The sequence below is a fragment of the Falco rusticolus genome, chromosome 9 (genome assembly GCF_015220075.1).
Source record: "Falco rusticolus isolate bFalRus1 chromosome 9, bFalRus1.pri, whole genome shotgun sequence".
NCBI lineage: Eukaryota > Metazoa > Chordata > Aves > Falconiformes > Falconidae > Falco > Falco rusticolus.
The window spans coordinates 10,058,719-10,076,208 of record NC_051195.1 but is presented as its reverse complement, the minus strand read 5'-3'; the positions used below and the strand labels follow the sequence as shown (position 1 = coordinate 10,076,208).

General features: G+C 43.9%; 1 protein-coding gene across 10 annotated transcripts in view; it reads right to left on the bottom strand.

Annotated features, from left to right (window-relative positions):
- ZMIZ1 (zinc finger MIZ-type containing 1) overlaps positions 1 to 17,490 on the bottom strand; it is a 357,468-nt gene that overhangs the window by 42,826 nt on the left and 297,152 nt on the right. For all 10 annotated transcript variants that reach the window (XM_037399104.1, XM_037399105.1, XM_037399103.1 and 7 more), the window contains one exon: positions 8,832 to 8,976. In XM_037399104.1, coding sequence (XP_037255001.1) covers positions 8,832 to 8,976 — 145 coding nt within the window. The remainder of the gene's footprint in view (positions 1 to 8,831; positions 8,977 to 17,490) is intronic.

The following is a 17,490-nucleotide window of genomic DNA, read 5'->3' as shown; positions in this document are numbered from 1 at the left end:
GACGGCACCTGCAGCTAGCAGGTGGCTATCACCCCCTGCCTCTGCTCTTTTAAATATCACCACACGCGTTTACAATAACCATTCATGCAGCCACACACATACGAACAATCCAGCCGCTCGCGTGGAGACTGAGATGGCAAAATCGAGCCGGCAGTTCAGCAGGTAATACACAGTACCTCGGAAGCTGAAAGCCCTTAACTTTTTCTTTATAGTCCTGACAAGGCCTGTGAGGCCTGGATGACTTATGACTGCACAAGGTGGGAACGCTGCCTTCCATTTCGCATTGGGTTGCTACAGGTCAGGCTGTGACATGCTTGCTGCTGCTTCTTGGCGCCTTACTCTACACACAAGCTCATCAGTTAGAGCCATGCCTGCAAAGTACCACGCTGCCGCTCAGCAAGAGTTAGAGCATCTGAATCTAACCCCTGAAATCAGAAAAAAATCATCGGGCCAAATAATTACATTAATTCCAAAGTTTCTGAACCTGCAGGCACCTGCACCCTCCTGCATACACACAGAGTCCTGCTATGTTACAGATTTCACATATGTCCACGCACACATGTGTGCGTGCACGCACGCAAAGATACAGAGATAACACAACTTATTTCTGTCCATGTGGAAAAAACGATCACAGCTATGCAGGTAAGAAATAAAATGCTACTGAGCCCCGCTCCCGCCTCAGAAGCAGCAGAAGGGGCCACCATCGTCTGACATTATGGGACTACAGCATCCATCCGATCAAAGGAAAAAAGATTAAAGCATCACACCCCGTTCTATTGTCACACACGTAGACCATGCAACGCATTACTACAGCCCAGATTACAGTTACAAAATCCACCGGTAACAGCCCTGTTATTAACATGCCACCTGTTACCTTTTTCAAAATGCTGAAATTATCTTATGATCGTTTTCAGCTTGACAAATGCAGTTTAATCTTTATTGCATCTCAGCACAGACCTGCTTCATCCATGTCTTATTTATCTCACGTGTGTCGGAATGCAACCCCAAGCCCTCAGTCCCCCCCTGCCACCAGGCATTCCTTCTGCTCTGCTTTATCAATATACCTGGGTTTCCATATCCGACTGCTCCTTTACAATAAAAAACACACCCACCCAGTATTCTACCATTGCCTGTTGCCTTGGTAATCCAAATGCCTGGGTACTCGCTGATTATCGGCGAATGAGACTCGCATTGTTCACACCGCAGCGCGTCTGCTATGTTAATGTGAGATAATGGCAGCCAGAAGACTCCTTTTGTTCCCAGCTTTGCTGTTTATTCATAGTGCCTGGAGGTCAGCGACTGCTACAACAACCGGGGAAGGCACGGCTGAAAGCGTGAGCAGATTCCACTTCTGCTTTTGCCTCTGAGACAGGGGGAAACACCAGCAGCCCCGCACAGCGAGAAGGGCACCGGGAGCTCTGCAGTCTGACTCACGCAAGGTGTAGCAGGCGGCTCGGAGGAAGATTTGATGGACTTGCACTTCCGAGATTTTAGATGAAGCTGATTTACGCTCCCCGACAACAGCGAAAAGCGCTTTCTTCGAGAGGCGCGGCGGGGAGGGCGGCGCGGGGGCTGCGCGGCACCACCGCAACTTGCTGGAAGCCAGCGGGGCTGGGGGCGCCGGGGCTGGCCGGGGAGCGGCGGGCAGGGGCAGGGGCAGGGCGGCCGGCAGCGCCCGGGGCCAGGGAGCCGCGGGTACCACCGGGCCGGGCCGGGCGCGCCGGGGGGCAGCCGCTGCCGAGCAGCCCCTCGCCATGCGGCAGCCGCGGCGGGGCAGAGCTGGCCACCGGCAGGGCTGGGGGAGCCGGGCTGGGCTGGGCGACCCGGGCTGGGCTGGGCTGGGCAGGGCAGGGGGAGCCCGGCTGGGCTTAGGGCATCCCGGGCAGGGCTCAGGGCAGCCCGGGTAAGTGACGCGGCCGGTGAGGGCCGGCTGCGCTCCGTGGCACATACGGGGCAGGGTCTGCGAGAAACGTCTCCCCGAGCCGCCTCCGACACTCTGCCTGTCAAAGTTGTTTGGAAATGCTGTTGCTGACACGGTGACACGGGCAAACAAACCATCACATCGTATCTCCCCTGACGTGGTAAGTGGGAACGGAGAGCATCAACAGACTGTGGTACCTTCCCCGCATTCTCAGCTTGGTGGAGATGACATGCAAGAAGGTGCCCCGGCTGGTGTGCTATTCCTCATTCCTGGAACAGCCCCTTCGCGGGCAGAAGCTAAAGGCACTGTCAGTGCCTAAATTCCTGTCCCCGACCCTCCGCATAGGTTGCTGATGTGCTCTCTCTGTCTATCGAGCTGGCTTTGTTGTCATCTGTAGCGAAAGCCAGTCAGGAATTTCTTAGCAAGAATTTCTAACCCGTTTAATTTTAGGGAAACCATTAGAAAAGCCCTCCATCCCTGCAAATAGTAATGACTATTTCCTTTTCTTCCCACTGTGATACCAGAGACTTGAGAACCCAAGTGTATCGGAATGGCAGGAATAAAAAAGACAAAACCGTGTATTGGGAATTCACTTCTTTTGTAATCTACTCACAGGGAAATCCTGTGGAGGCTCACATTTTCTTCTAAGTGAATGCATGACAGATACGTGTAAAAAGGCATCAAGAAAAATCCTAGGTTTTAGACGAAATACACATCTCTGCTCCTGTTGCCAAATTATCCCAAAAGAACAAAAATCCTTTAAAAAGGCAAGGTATTTGCCATCATTTATGCCAGTAATTTTGGGTTTTTTTTCCACTCCACTGAAAATTGAAAACGTCGCCAGACTGTAAAACTCCCTCCCTGCTTAGAAGCCATGTCACCTCCTGGCAGGCAGGCTGGAGCGCGATGCTAACAGCATCAGCACCCAGCACCCAGCTCCTCACAGCGAACTCACCCTGTGCTGAACCACGGGCTGTCCCTCTGCCAGCCCTTCTGTGCCTGGAAAGGACTGCTAAACCTCACACGTGGACCTGACGCTGTGGTGGCTGCAGGGTACCGACTTAGTTCTGATGTTCCGTATTCCAAAGGTACTCAATCCGGTTAAAAGACTCCTGATGATTTTAATGAGTCTTGCATCAAAGAGCTAGGCAAAGTACAGCTTTCAGTGTCACCGCGCAGTTATGCTGACAGTCAAAATTGGTAAAAACTAGGGGTGTTGCCACAGCTGAATGATTTTTAACTCCATGCCATCAGAATGAGTTGGTTTCATTGAGAACAAGTGACAGGGAATCTTCCTAACACTGGAAGAGGAAAATCACCTAGACTCAGCACAAACCATCTGCTTTTGAGAGCATGTAAAGAGCATGATACTGTTGCGATTATCACAAACAGTAAATTGCAATCAATTAGCCATTTTCAGGAACTGGATGATCAGTAAGGCCCAAACATGAGAATGACAGCTGTCTTTTCAAAGGTGTTAGTTACCTTATTTTAAAAACCAGCATAGGCAGGGCAAAGCCCAAGGTCAGATTTTGCCTTAGTCAGCAGACATACCTTAAATAACATTTGCCTAATCTGTATCAGGATTTTTTAAAGTATCAGCTGACACTTTTTAATTAAAAAAATATAAAAAATTACAAAACAAAACCCTAAACCTTTTTATCTAGTATATACAACACTTACAGGAAAAAATTTTGAGTACATAGCATTTACATGTACTTATCAGAAAAAAAATATAACAGTATAGTAGTTTGCGTTGCTACATACTGTTACTGCAATGGCACTCACTTTGCCACTCTGATCAATACTGAAGAGCTCTCTTTTCATATCCATGCAAGGTGCTGTACACACAATAAGAGATGATCCTTATTCTATACATTTTCCCAAGAACATGACAAATATATATTTGAAGAGAAGTTAAGCTGCCCATTACTGTTTTCAAAGATCAAGTCTCAGATTCTCTTGTCACCACAAGAACTGACCACAAACTCAACTCACCTAAAATTAAATGCAGATTTTTCATATGAAAATATTATGGGTTTAATTATTAACAGCTATTGGTTACATATTACCAGTTTTCAACTACAGAATATTAATAATTTGCTTTTAGCTTCAAACTTCTTTCAAGGTTTTCTTCTACCTCCTCCCTGTATGTGCTAAAACGTGCATCAGTGTTCTCACTTGGAGGACAAGATGGGCAAACAAGTCTTGGGACAGTACTTTTGAGCAATTATTTTTGTCTTAACAATGCTTAAAGCATCAGGGGCCTTAATACTGTTCTGAACAAATCCTGACCATTTATTTTTTTAAAAGAAATAGCACTTCTGCAGAATTTTTGGATTCTGAACTTCTATTTTCTCCTGATGGTGGATTTTAACATTTCTTGACAGAAAGGAAGAGAAGAAAAAGGGAGGCTGCCCTTGCAACATCAGGACTACTACAGATTGCTTTACTGGGTATATTCTCTTATATTAGGATTTACCATCAGTCCCTAACTGTATATATTTCACAACTTCACAAACAGAAAGATGAAAAGGCTTTAAAACAATCTTATTTTTCACGAAAGAGTTTTGAATTCCTTTGCAAAGATTGTTCCTGTATGCCACAACCACATGCAGTAAGGAAGTGATCCCTGACTTCAAACTGATGTATAAAACACATGCAACATTCTCGTTTTCGTAGAAGTGTGCATAGGCTGCACCTGACCTTTCACTTCAATCTTTTCTCTTATCCAAACATTTTAAATGTCTTTAATCACTATTGGTCAAAACTGCCTATGCTGGCAAAACTGAAGAGGCAGCAACCTTTGCAGAAACTCTGACACTGTTTTTACTGGTACGTTATAGCCGGATCACTCCTGACTCTTAACAGACGATGTGAGAGCCAGTCCTAACCACACAGTGACAATCCTGACACCAGAATTGCCATTCTTTTCTAGGAGCTCCTATCACTGTTGAAAGTTCAGCTCTTTGTAAAGTTTAAATTGGAAGAAAAAAGGGACCCCTGTACAGCAAGTTTAACCAATAAAAGGTATTTATGATGACTGCCTGAACATAAAACAGTAATGACAATAAATAAAGCACCTACTGTACTATTGAATTACTACTTAATTTGATCTACTATTTAATTTTCTCAAAACCTCTGGCACTAAGTAATTTGTGATGAAAATAATTTTATCTTCATATTTTTCATCAATCTTGACTGCCCTATACAGCCATTGCTGCCCTTTGGTCACTAACTGCAACACAGCCAGCAATTAATAAAGACGACCAAAATCTGGCGCAAGAAAGGACACAGTGAGAACCCAAGAACGCTCAGGACAACATACCAAACTGCAACTAACAGCTGTCTATTTTCAGGAGACGTTGACAAAGTAAGCTTTACTACATGCTATGCAAGGAATGAGAAGCCCTGTAAGGGCTTGCATGGGTCAGATCCACCTTAAACTGAACTAGGGTACAATTCCCCTGGGACTGATGGAAACTGTACCCATTTTAACCAAGACTCAATTCGATCCACATGTAAAGGTCTACCACTTAATGCAATTAAGCATTAGCAGCAAGTTGATCAAAGCAGAACATGTATAACGACAATAATTTGCATTTACAGCACTTGGCGAAGACCTTAAATTCATCTAAAAGTAAACAATCAGCCACCTTGAGCAGGATCTGTTATTACAGACATTAAGTCCCATTGGAAACTACAACACAAAGAAGTTACATTACTCTCTGCAAGCTGGAAAGCATGAAATTTTACTCCTATGCAAAAGGGACAGCCCAAAGACTACCAGCTCTCCTTAAGTCCGCCATAAATCCCTTAAGTAGGACTTTAATTAGAAGTTATACAGGATTAAGGATGTGGATAGGCCTCATACTGGTCCTTCAGTACAGAAGTGAAGTTTACCCACATGAATCTGTAAAAAAGTTTAAAAATTAAATAAACAAAAATAGATGAATCTCATATTAAAGTTTGAGCTATTACTACTCTACACATACTTAAAAAAAGATTGAGGATTTTTTTATTTTTTTGAGAATTCACTGCTCATGCTGTTCAAAAAGTAGAGGAGTTTGCAATCCAACCAACCGCCCTACATTAAGAAGTAGTTATTTAGCTTAATTTTTCTTCTATATGCAACACTTGATCATTCTGTTAATGAAAAACTAAATTTAGAAAGAAATTAGCACATACAGGGCCTACTCTGAAAGCATTTGTTGCAGGTGTGCACATCCCTGTATGGTTTATATTCCGGTCTCTGTAAGTGCATTTGACCAACAGTATCACTTTCAAAGCCCTTCTTGATCAGTCTACTTCAGGCCTCTCCCACAACTCAATTAACTTTTTAAAATAAAAGGTTGTCCCTAAAAATAGGCCAGACCTGAATTTGCTCCAGTGTATGTGCCTGCAGTTTCTTAAGTATGAATCCTCAGATGTGGATTCTTGTGATACATACTTGAGTCAGAATTTATTTTAAATCAGCTGAGCCCTGTTTAACTTTGAGACTAAGCAGCTGTGTTTCTGTAGTGTCAGGTACATCACAGTTCTAGTCCCTGACTAGCGTTCTGGGTCATTTTGTTGCTAGTAAAAGCAACAGCAGAAAAAGCTCCGTGTGAAGTACTCAAGATAGCCCGATGACAGGGGAAGAGGGTTTTTTTGTCTAGTGATATTCAGTAGTTGACATACATCCTATATTCCCTCTGTTAAGCTACATAAGGTTCTTGGTTGTTCTAGTTTCATATCTAATTCTTTCATAAAACTTGAAGTTGCTGGCTACATTAATTTCTTGTAGGAAATGCAAAGCATACTCCTTTTCTCTGTTTGTTTGAATTCACACAAAAACCTTGTGAATTACAGATAAGATACTGTGAACTTTAATATTAAGCTTTTGACCCAAATGTATTCTAATGCAAATACAAATGTTGCTTCATCAACAGCTTTATCAGTAGGATTCTACTTAATGGCTTTTCATCTTTTGTTGAATTCAAACAAACAGAAAACTCAATTCTTCTTCACCCCATACTTCACTACTGCCTTACAGATGGATTAAAAAACATCCATGAAAATAAACAGTTCCAGTTGGAAAAAAAAGTTGGAGAGCCACAAGATACCTCGTCCTAATGTACCACCTGAGAGAGTTTGAGCAGTCACGGCGATGGCTAAATTACAGATGAGACAACAGCACACACTGAAGCAGCGATGCAGGTAATCCAAACCCCAAAGAGGCTGCTGCAGCCATTAGAGGTAAGAAGTTGTGCCATGGAAATTACATTTCTAGAGGGCATCTCACAGGTAAACAGCAGTAAGTCAGAACTGACTCCCAGTGCCTTCCTCAGCAAAGCATTTCAAGGGCAATACTTGAGAGAAACTTGTAGGGACTGTTTGATGCTGGGCAGGATGTTCTACCATTAAGCAGAATATTGGGTAATCCGGTACTGCCAGAAACGCTGGTGTTTAGCAGAAGAAAGTATTCATTTTTTGACATGTGACAGAGTTTCTGTGGAAAATGGCCATGAAAGAAAAGGGATGTACCTATCTAGTAACGTAGCACACGGCCCCTGTGAGATAGTACAGTGCTTTCATCTTTACTTTATAGACTCTAGGGGAACAGAGGCTAAAACGTTGTATGAGAATCGGGCATCTAAAGACTACAAAACTGTACCTAAGAGAGTGTATACACTGCACCACACTTTTTCTGCAGACTGGCCACTAATTTCACCTTGGCTTCTGCAAAGCTTCTCCCAGGTGTAAAAATAAATTATTACAGAACAGAAGGTTTTCTCCTAGTTTTCTTAGTTGTTTTTTTTTTTTTTAAAGTGTGTTTACAATCATTTCATAAGCAACTGAAAAAAAAAGAGGCCATCCAGGTACTGTGAAAAATCAGTGATATTATTAGCCATACTACAAAAAAAGACTTTATTCTTGAGGGCTGTAATAAAAGGCATAGCATTTGCATGGTTTTCCCATAAATACAGCAAAAATAAGGGGAGAAAAACCCCAACCCAACCCCAAAAGTGGTTTCCAGGCAAATTCGCACATGTAAATGCACTGGTACAAAGATGTCCCTAAGCTGCAATTCTAACACAAAAGTTCAGGTTACTTATGCTACTATTGAATCTAGGTACAAGGAATTTAGCCTCATCTGCATGACTGTAATCCTTGACCAACAAAAGTGTCCTACACTAAAAACAATTTATTCTATTTGTGATTTCTTTAATGTGATCCTGAGGGAAAGAAAGGCTTAAAAAGAACTCCCAGAAACACACAGCACGAAATGAACGTTTAATCCTGTCTACACTTACTCTTCAGTTTTGGCCTTGACCTAGGCTCTGCAGACAAGAAATACAAATACTGCTCCTCCACTTAATTTGGTAATCAAGGCTTCACATCTTCAGCTTCTTCTAGCATCCCTTAATGCTCACATTTTCTCTATATTAACATAAGCACTTTGTGATTCTCACCTGGTATAAGGTGATATAGGACATTCTCCCATCTATGGCTACAGCCGCTAGACAATTGCTTTGTATACATTTCAAACGACACTTACAAACCAGAACATCAGCAAAACGTTTTCAACCTCAAAAAAGCCAGTTGTATTTAAATGAAGAGTAAGAAAACGTCTGGTGAGAGACATGTTGTAGAAGTTTATCTTTAGGGCACAACTTGAAGTCTGAAAGCAAGCCCACTTGATCTGAGCACAAGTTTGAAAACGAAAGCGTTGCTTCACTATGCACCAGGCAATAGCAAAGACAAAACCTGAGTTTATTTAGTACTTGCTGTAATTACAGATCCCCTGTTGTCTGCAGTGCTGTTCAGTGCATGAAACAGTGTAGCACCTCCCTCAATGGTAACAAGCATTGCAATTACCAGACCTGTCACGCGGTACATCTGTACTACAGGCTGGGCTGAGACTCACCTATGAGAGAGGGTGGGTTTCATGGAGCTCATAGAGTTCATGGGGGGTTGCATGGGTAGCTTCCCTGGAGGATCGTTCTGCCGGCTTTTCTGGTGGCGAAGCAGCAAGAGCCGTCCCAGTTCCTCACACCACGACGAAAGCAGTGCTGTGCAAACAGAACAAAATGACAGTAAGCGCACGACTGAAGAACCGGCACAGCCGAGTGCAGGCGCAAGCTATTGTAACGGGAGTCACCATCTGAACAGCCAAACCCCAGGAGTGAAAAGCTTGTCCATGAACCACCACTCACATTATTATCCAATCAAATGGAGTCTGTAATTGCCCTACACTATCATTATAATGTTTTTACACAAGTTTCAAACATTCTGCACAGCCCAGGAGGCACGAGAGAACTTCTCTGAGCTGAGCGGTGCAGAGATGAAGAATGGATGAGGCACAAGGACATGGGATAGCTGTTGTGAGTGTAAAAAGACAAAGAAGAATTCATTTTACACTAACAGAAATGTAACAAAAACATACAGAAGACATCACTCACAGAGGGGAGCAAAGAACAACAAAATCTCTTTTCTGTTTGGCTATTTTTGTGCAAAAGATTAATTGGAGAGGCATGACGAGAAACCCACATGCAGGAATTCGTTTCCAAAACTGCTATCAGCTACCAGTCTTGAATAGATAAAGAGTACACGGCCACACTGATGTATGGACACAAAGTTAGGCACTTAAATCTATATTTGACCCAGCACAACCCCTAAATGTGCATTGCCATTATGTGCCTAATCTTCTGGTCAATGAGGGTAATGCTGTGCTTACAGGAAAATCACGCTTATGAACTATGAAGATGCAGAGATTTCCCAGAGGGCCGAAAAGCTTGCAGCTCCCTCTGAAGGCATGAAAGGGGTCATTATCTCTGAAAACGTGGCCTCTCCCTTACCCACCCACACTCGGAAAAGATCAGCCCCTGTTACAGAAACCACCTACTTGGCAGTAAGCAGAGCCCCAGAAAGTGACGGTGGGTGAAATCTGGCTCCCGTGAGCGCACCACCGAAGCCTCCGGCAGCCCCTGACTGAACCTCAAAGCTGCCTCTGATTCCAGCATCAGAAGTGGCTCTGGTAAAAAGTCACCAAGGTATGATGCAGTGAAGAGTTTCACCGGAACCAAGTGCAGCCTAATTGCAAAATTCTGCAGTTGAAGAAACGTTCTCAAGTGGAAGCGCTTGGGGTTTCTCCTTCTTTAAAGTATGCTTTACAAACCCCTCAGAACAAGAAAACGCTTCGTATTTAGTTTTTAACTAAGTGTTTTCCTGAGGTGTTATGAACTGAACACAAATCAACAGATTGCACAAGTAGGTGAGAACCAGAAGACTACTCAAAACCCAAGCTGCCACAGTGGTTTAGAGTAGGAGAGCTCTACATGTAATTTCAGCCTTGCTAGTTTGAAAGAGACAAGTGCAGAATTCTCTAAAATTGAGGCTTTTATTTTCCTTTCTTGTTTTTCTAATGGCTGTCTTTTCATCAAATAGCATAATCATAAGCAGCAGCAAAGTATCATTTCAGGACACGCCACCTTCTTTTTCCAGCAGCTACTCACAGGTAGCTACTGGTATTAACACATGCTTAGAACAAATTCCAAGGAGATTAACTGTAAAGTCATATTTGAATGGGGAAAAAAAGGAACCCGCTTTGCCAAGAACACCCACAAATATGATTTTTCAGTACAAGAAACAATCGGAATTGCTGAAGTTTAACAGCTACACAAGAAAGATACTTAAAGCCCAGGCCACTCCTGTGAATTAATCACACATTTGGACAAAGGAGAGGTAGTAATTTCATTGCATTTATCAAGTGGAAGGTCAAGTGTGGTGTTTAGGGAGGCATTTTAGAGCTCTGGTGTGACAAAAAGGGGACACCGCTTCTTTATGGGACTAAATATGGTCACTCGGAAATTGTCAGCCTCACATGTAGCCTACAGAAAGCAATCCCCTGAGCTCTGTGAAACGTTCCAGCAACGAGTGTCAGTCTAAGCTGCTTCTCTATTAGCCAAGGAATCTGTCAACAAGCATTTGATCAAATTATACTCACCTTTTATCCCTGGCATATCATTACTAATGTGTCAGTGACAAAGGCCCCCCTCCCCCTTTCCCAGCTGCCTGGAGATACAAATCCCTGCCTCGCAGGGTTTCTTCCTGCACACCATGGCCACTTGAGCTCTGAGAAACACGAACAAAGCGTTCTGCCGAACGCTAAACGCAGCCATGGTGGGGTAATAGTGGATGCTGAGCACTTCCACAACCGAGTGTAATTACTACGGCATCAAATGGAAATCGTCCATCTTAAATGAGGCTTTGACAGGAGGAGGGAGCTGCTCCTTCTGTGCACCTATATGCACTTGACAAATAGGATAAAAAGCAACAACCCAATGGGTCTGAGGGCAGGAATCTGCAAACAAAAGCCAAACCTGCTTGGAAAAAAAGCAGAGTAACTCCCGGAAAAGGAATATGCCAATGAGATATGCTTTGGTGAGGTGGAGGCAAGAGAAGATCTTAATGAGTTGTTGTTATTACTGATATCCAATACGCACATTTATAAAGGTGAAATGTAAACCATCACAGAACAAACAGGTCCTCAAGGTAAGCCGGGCTGTTTCCTTCTACAAGTTATTTGGAGAAGACTCGTGTTTTTAGGAACTAAGAGACTGTAGGTATACAACAGCAAATTTACTCATCCCTATCACAGCACTCATTACAGAGAGGTTTAACCTTTCCTCCCCGGGGACATTTCGACTCATGTACCATGTATAATAATCACTCTCTTCCCTGTGTCAGTGTTTGTGCATGGAATGAAAACGGAGCTGTTTGTAGCCGCTGTAGGAGTTACCAGTCCCCGTCTACCCAGCTCAGCAGGAGCAAGAACCCTCTAAAGGAGTCTGCGCTCCTCGGCTGGAAATGGTGGTCTCCCTTCTCCCCTGCCCTACCCACCTCCACTGCTCCACCCTCCGCTTGGTAAGATGAATACACACACACACACATCTGGTACAGCTGGCTTCTGGAGAACATCACTTCCTGGGCTATTCAAGCAAGATGAAACAAACTCGAAATGAATTTACAGATTACACTATTCATCTTTAGTGTACTTAGTTACTGCTTTTTATGCTGACAGTATTAGGCGCATCTCAACTCATTTACACTCAAAGCACGAGAAATTCTGTATCATACTATAATGAACAGATAAAGCAGCAAGCACAAAGGACAGCTACAGATGGTGCCAACAGTCAGTCTCTCCCTCTCGTAGCACAGCCAAGCAGCTGCTTTTTCTCCCCCCCTCTGCCCCTCCTCCTTGTACAACAGGAGCACAGATTTTGCAGATGGACCATCCACACTGTCTCTCGCAGCCTCTTGCTGCGGCAGCTTAATGATCAGATTTAAATCCTGCTCCTGTCTGCATTGCTACAATGTCCCTTGCATATAATGATGTGGCTTTCCTGCTCAAGTCAAAATCAACTGTTGCAATGGGGGGAAAGGAAAAAATCCTTAAATGCACCCCCCCACGCAGCTAAGGTGTAAAATACAACCTGGTTAATACACCACAATTGACATTTTCAATCCCTGTTCAGTCACAGAGGGCTCTGCCAGCTCATGCCAAAAGACGCATAATAATGGCAATCGAACGAATGCTGACAGTTTAAGTGTATTCACACATTTATTTGGCTTAAAGGGACACACTCTGGGATGATTGGTGCAATATTTGACCTACTTTTCTCCATTTGCAAAACCTGTATCATTCTTAATGGGATTGCATTTTACTTAAAGCGTTGATGTATTTTCATAGGAATAAATCAATACTGATTTGCTAACAATGACTGTGTTAAGAAACCAACACAGAAATGAGCAGCCTCAGCTTTCACATTTGTGAAACAGAGAAAAACAGGAAGATGTAAAAAGAAAAGAAATTTCAATTAGAGTAGCCCAAGGGGTTTCCCTAAGGAAGCAAGAGAAAAAACCTGTTCAGAGATATTTAGCTTGCTGCTACCCGGTCCCATTTTTGTTTCTTCTTTCTCTGAAGAGGACCAGACGTTGCAAGAGTGTGTCTCAGCACAGAATGTGACCGACCTCTCCTTAAAATACTCATAAATACTCCCACACACCCAGAGCTGGCCACACTTTATGTTCTTCTGGATGCCTCCAATAGTTTTAAATGCTTTCATTGAAAAAATCGTAAGACATCGCAATGTATCCACACTGGGGACAAGGAAAGGGAAGAAGGCTGGAAGGCAAAGATTTTTATTTTTTTTCCCTTCAGCTGGAGTCACATTTCAAGCATTCCTCTGCAACCACAGAGCTAAGCCCTGTTTGAAAGAGAAAGGAAGCAATTGTTATTTAATCCCCCACCTCTAGGAGCTAGGTCTTTAAGAATGTGCCAAATATTGCAAGATTTGCAACACAATTATTAGGATTGACACAATTATTAGGATCAGCCGCATCCCCCCATCCCTGGTACTGTTCCTTTCCTGTGAGAGCCCTTTTGTGCTGAAAACCTGCCAGGCAGTAGGGGAACAAAGGCCTCTGCTGCCCCTGCTCCAGGGCACCTTCCCATCCCGAAGAGCCACGTGAGCCCATTCACCCAGCAGTAGCATCACAACCGCTTCGGAAGCACTGGGCCCTTCCATTAGGAAAACCAAGAAGTTCGAGCTGGGGGAAGCCACGGATCACGTCCAGGCTGCCCACACCGCTTCCTACTTCTTGACGACAAATGATGCTGGCGTACTTGCAACAGTTATGTGATGGATGCTGATGACGCAGCTCAAAGGACAGTTTATAGCCACAGCATCCAATATCGGTGCAGCCCACTACAATCCCTTTTGGGTCAGGGAGCAGAAAGCGGAAGGAAAACAGGCTAAGCGATCAATGCTACCCCATAGACTCACTAATGCATTTCATCAGCTGCATCCACACCAGCACCGATAGCTGCAATCCTGTAACTGACTGATTTAACTCGGTGGTGCAAAATGCCATAGTAAGCATCTCCAAGTGAATGAGCCAGTGGGCTCCCTAGAAAGCAAAATACAGAGAAGCGCGGTGCTAATCTATTTACCTATTATGATACCCTAGTATTAGTTACAGCTTATCACCTCAGTAAATCGCTGCCTCTTGTTAGGAAACATGCTTAAAGGTGCAGCAAACTGTTATTTACAGGCAGACACTGTATTTACAGCCACAAAGACAGGTGAGGAGGGGATAGGACAACAGCTCAGTAATTTCAATGCCTTCTGCTTCCCGGGAGACTGCTGGAGGAGCACAATAGGATTACCGCTTCCTTGCTGCAGTTAAGCTGCAGTAGATAGTTCAATAGGCAGACTGGCAGACCTGTAGTTCTTACTCACTGCAATGAAAATATTAGGAAAAAAGGAGGAGTCTGATTCGGAGAACTATCTGTTCAGCACCGTCTCGCTAGTTTGGTTTTGTGTCTCAGAAGGAAATGCATTTGGCTGAAAAGATGTTTACAGCACAAGTACGAAAATACAGCATTTTTTTGCAATCATATCTGTTAATTTCATATTGCTCCTAGAAACAAATTCATATTTTTTTACACGGAGAATTCCAGATAGAGTGGAATACAGGGATACCGAGGGCTTTCTATCCTCTTCCATATAGACTGCAATCTAAATACAGTTTTTATAAATCATCCAGTGAGATAATCTGGTGGGGTGGGAAGGGAAGCAGCGAAGAGGAGAGGAATGGAAATAACTATTGTCTTGGTTATTTAAGAACGTTATTACTTTTTACACAGGAAAATGGAGACTATATACTGTTTGGAAAAATATATGACAAATGTTAACTACCTAATGCTCAATGTGTTGTAGTGTTAGACAAATAACTTTGATTGCATTATAAGGACAGACTCTTTGTCCACAATTTTGGGAAGCAGCAAATCAGATGTTTTCCTCCTGTTTTGAAAGCCATTTTGCTTTTAAAGATCTGGGAAATGGAGAAAGAGAGAGAAACTTGTCATCTCAAACTATTTCAAGGACTGATTTTCCTGCAGCTCTCCTCCTCACAGGAGTACTCCAGCAGAGCCTGGCAATGGCTGGCTAACCCGTCCGACAGTCAGGGCAGGAATGCAAGGCCACAAAGGAAATAGAACGGATCTATCCATTAGGAGAGAATCAGAGTATGTGTTTGCCCCTCCTCTTCAGATCTTTCAAGGTGTCCTAACCCTGCGACAGACGAGCCCTACCTCTGTCATTACACAAGCTTCTGCTCTCTATCTGCCTCAATGCCGAGTGCACAAAAGGAGTATACATAACGCCAACTACAAAGCAGAAGTAGTCATTTCTCAGCGGTCTGGCTGTTCAACACGGACTCGCCGCAGCTCCCAGGGAACCCAACCCCTCCTCCCAGGCCCACCTCCCTGACTGCCAGCAGATGCCCACCCTGCACACAGGGGCCCACGGCACAGAGCCAGTGCTTGCTCCCACCTCATCCCCGGAGGCTTACACCCCAGCTGCCTGCTTTTATGGAGCAGCTGAGGACTGTGCTTGCTGTTCTCCATCAGGCAAAATGAGCGATGTTAGCTTGAACAGTCTAAATAAGCGAGCTGGATTAAACCGACTGACTTCACCTGAAGTTAAAAGCCCCAACACAAACATGCTCTGCTAGTAGGGTAGTGAGGTGTACCGCCTCCAAATGCACGCAGGTTTAAAAAGTGCTAGTGCCAACGACCACACGGCAAACTGCGTGGAACTGAATTCCCCAGCAGAGCAAAGGAGGCGGCTGCTCAAACCCTGCTCTGGGAGGCATGAACCGCCCCGCTAATCGCAACAGGAACACAAAGTCAACACCCACGGTTCCATACTGTGAAACGGGGTATGGTACGTGTTTCTACCTCCAATCTCCAAGTAATGCCCTTTATCGCCAATGCCTCCTTCATTGCTACAGCTGTGTCCTGCAGAAATACCCAGCTTTGCCCCAGTAGGATCTCTAATGCGGTTACATATTATCATCAAAAAGCCAAACACCACACAGGTATGTAGCAAAATAGATAACCCGGGGAATGCCTAATTAAACTGAATGTAATACCAAATTAATTAACAGAGGTTCTATTCAATAAAACCCTTACTGCGAACCACAGAGTTATCTAGCATGCGCTTGCGAGGCTGCTGCATGAGAGTGACACCACGTACAAGCCTGGTCTTGAATATGGGTCCAGCTATATATATATATGTAGGCCTCCCCAAAAGCTCTTGCCAATTGGAATAGTACATGCAAGAGACATGGATTTGAATACTGCTGTCCTTATGCCATGACTTCAGTGGAACTGGGATTCCCCAATTTCCTTCTACACTTGCCAAAACTTGGCAGAGCATCTTACCAGATTCACTACATTAACTTTGAAGTAATACATTACAAACCCAGCAACAACGGCTCGATTTGGCAAGCACAAAACACCCTGCATGGATCCAGATAAAATACGTAAGCATCTCATTTAGGCTTAGCTGTACCCACGTTGCTACATCCGAAAACATGCCCCATTAAAAAGACAAGACAAAGCTGGTGAAAGGCCACCAGCAAGTGAATCTTGGATACGGCTCTCCAAAGGAAATGCACTCCAATAGCATTAGACTCCTTGTTTTCTTACTCATCCAATTGTTCGTTTTCACTGCTTAGATTTCAAACAACAGTGTCTTTCATTATTGCTGTATGCTTTTATTTTGTGATGCCAGTTCAAGTCATCAACAGATCTCACACGTAATACAGCCATCTGAAAAGTGGAAGTCACTCGCTTTAACCCATCTTTGGCTAGGTTCAAAGCGGTGACCTGTAGGTGAGAGGCTCCGTTTCACTTAATCCATCCTGAGCCCTCCAATTACTACGGCAAACAACTCCTGAGCTAACATTGCCACTAACACCCAAAAGTCCTAGAAAAAAATACCTGAGGCATTTAACCAGAGTTTGAACACGGGGAATCCCTGCACAATCAGTATGATGATGGAAGTCACAAAAAGGGAAAATCGGGTTGGCTATCTTCAATACAAAAAAAAAGAATAACTGCAAAATTGGAGGTTCAGTTTCCAACTGAGGAAAATAACCCAAATGATTTTCAAAAGGACCAAGAGGGAAGTAAAAAATGAGTAACAACCAAAATGGATTTGTCAGGAACAAATTGCACGCACACTTCTTCTGCACCTTCTTTATGCTAGCAGACAGGAGACCTTGAGCACAGATTTGTTTGATTTTAGTGAGGTTTCAGTGCTGCTTTACATGACATTCTTACAAATAAATAAGGGAAATAAGGTCTAGCTGAAGACAACACAAAATGGCTGGAAACTTAAGCTTACTGAACTATTAAACCAATAGTAAGTAACAGAAACAAGCATTACCAGATGGGTCTTTGCAGGACTTTGTTCTGGGTCTGAAATTACTGAATGCTTCATTTACGGGTAGCCACGATGCAGAAGATAAAGGGCTAGAACATATTTGCATTGGGTTCGTGTGGCCAGGCTCAGGGGGATGACGACACGGATGGAAGACAACGACATGGTCTACAGGGGTGGCTTCTGTGAGAAGCTGCCAGAAGCTTCCCCCATGCCCGATGGAGCCAACGCCAGCCGGCTCCAAGACGGACCCGCTGCTGGCCAAGGCCGAGCCCATCGGTGAGGGCAGGG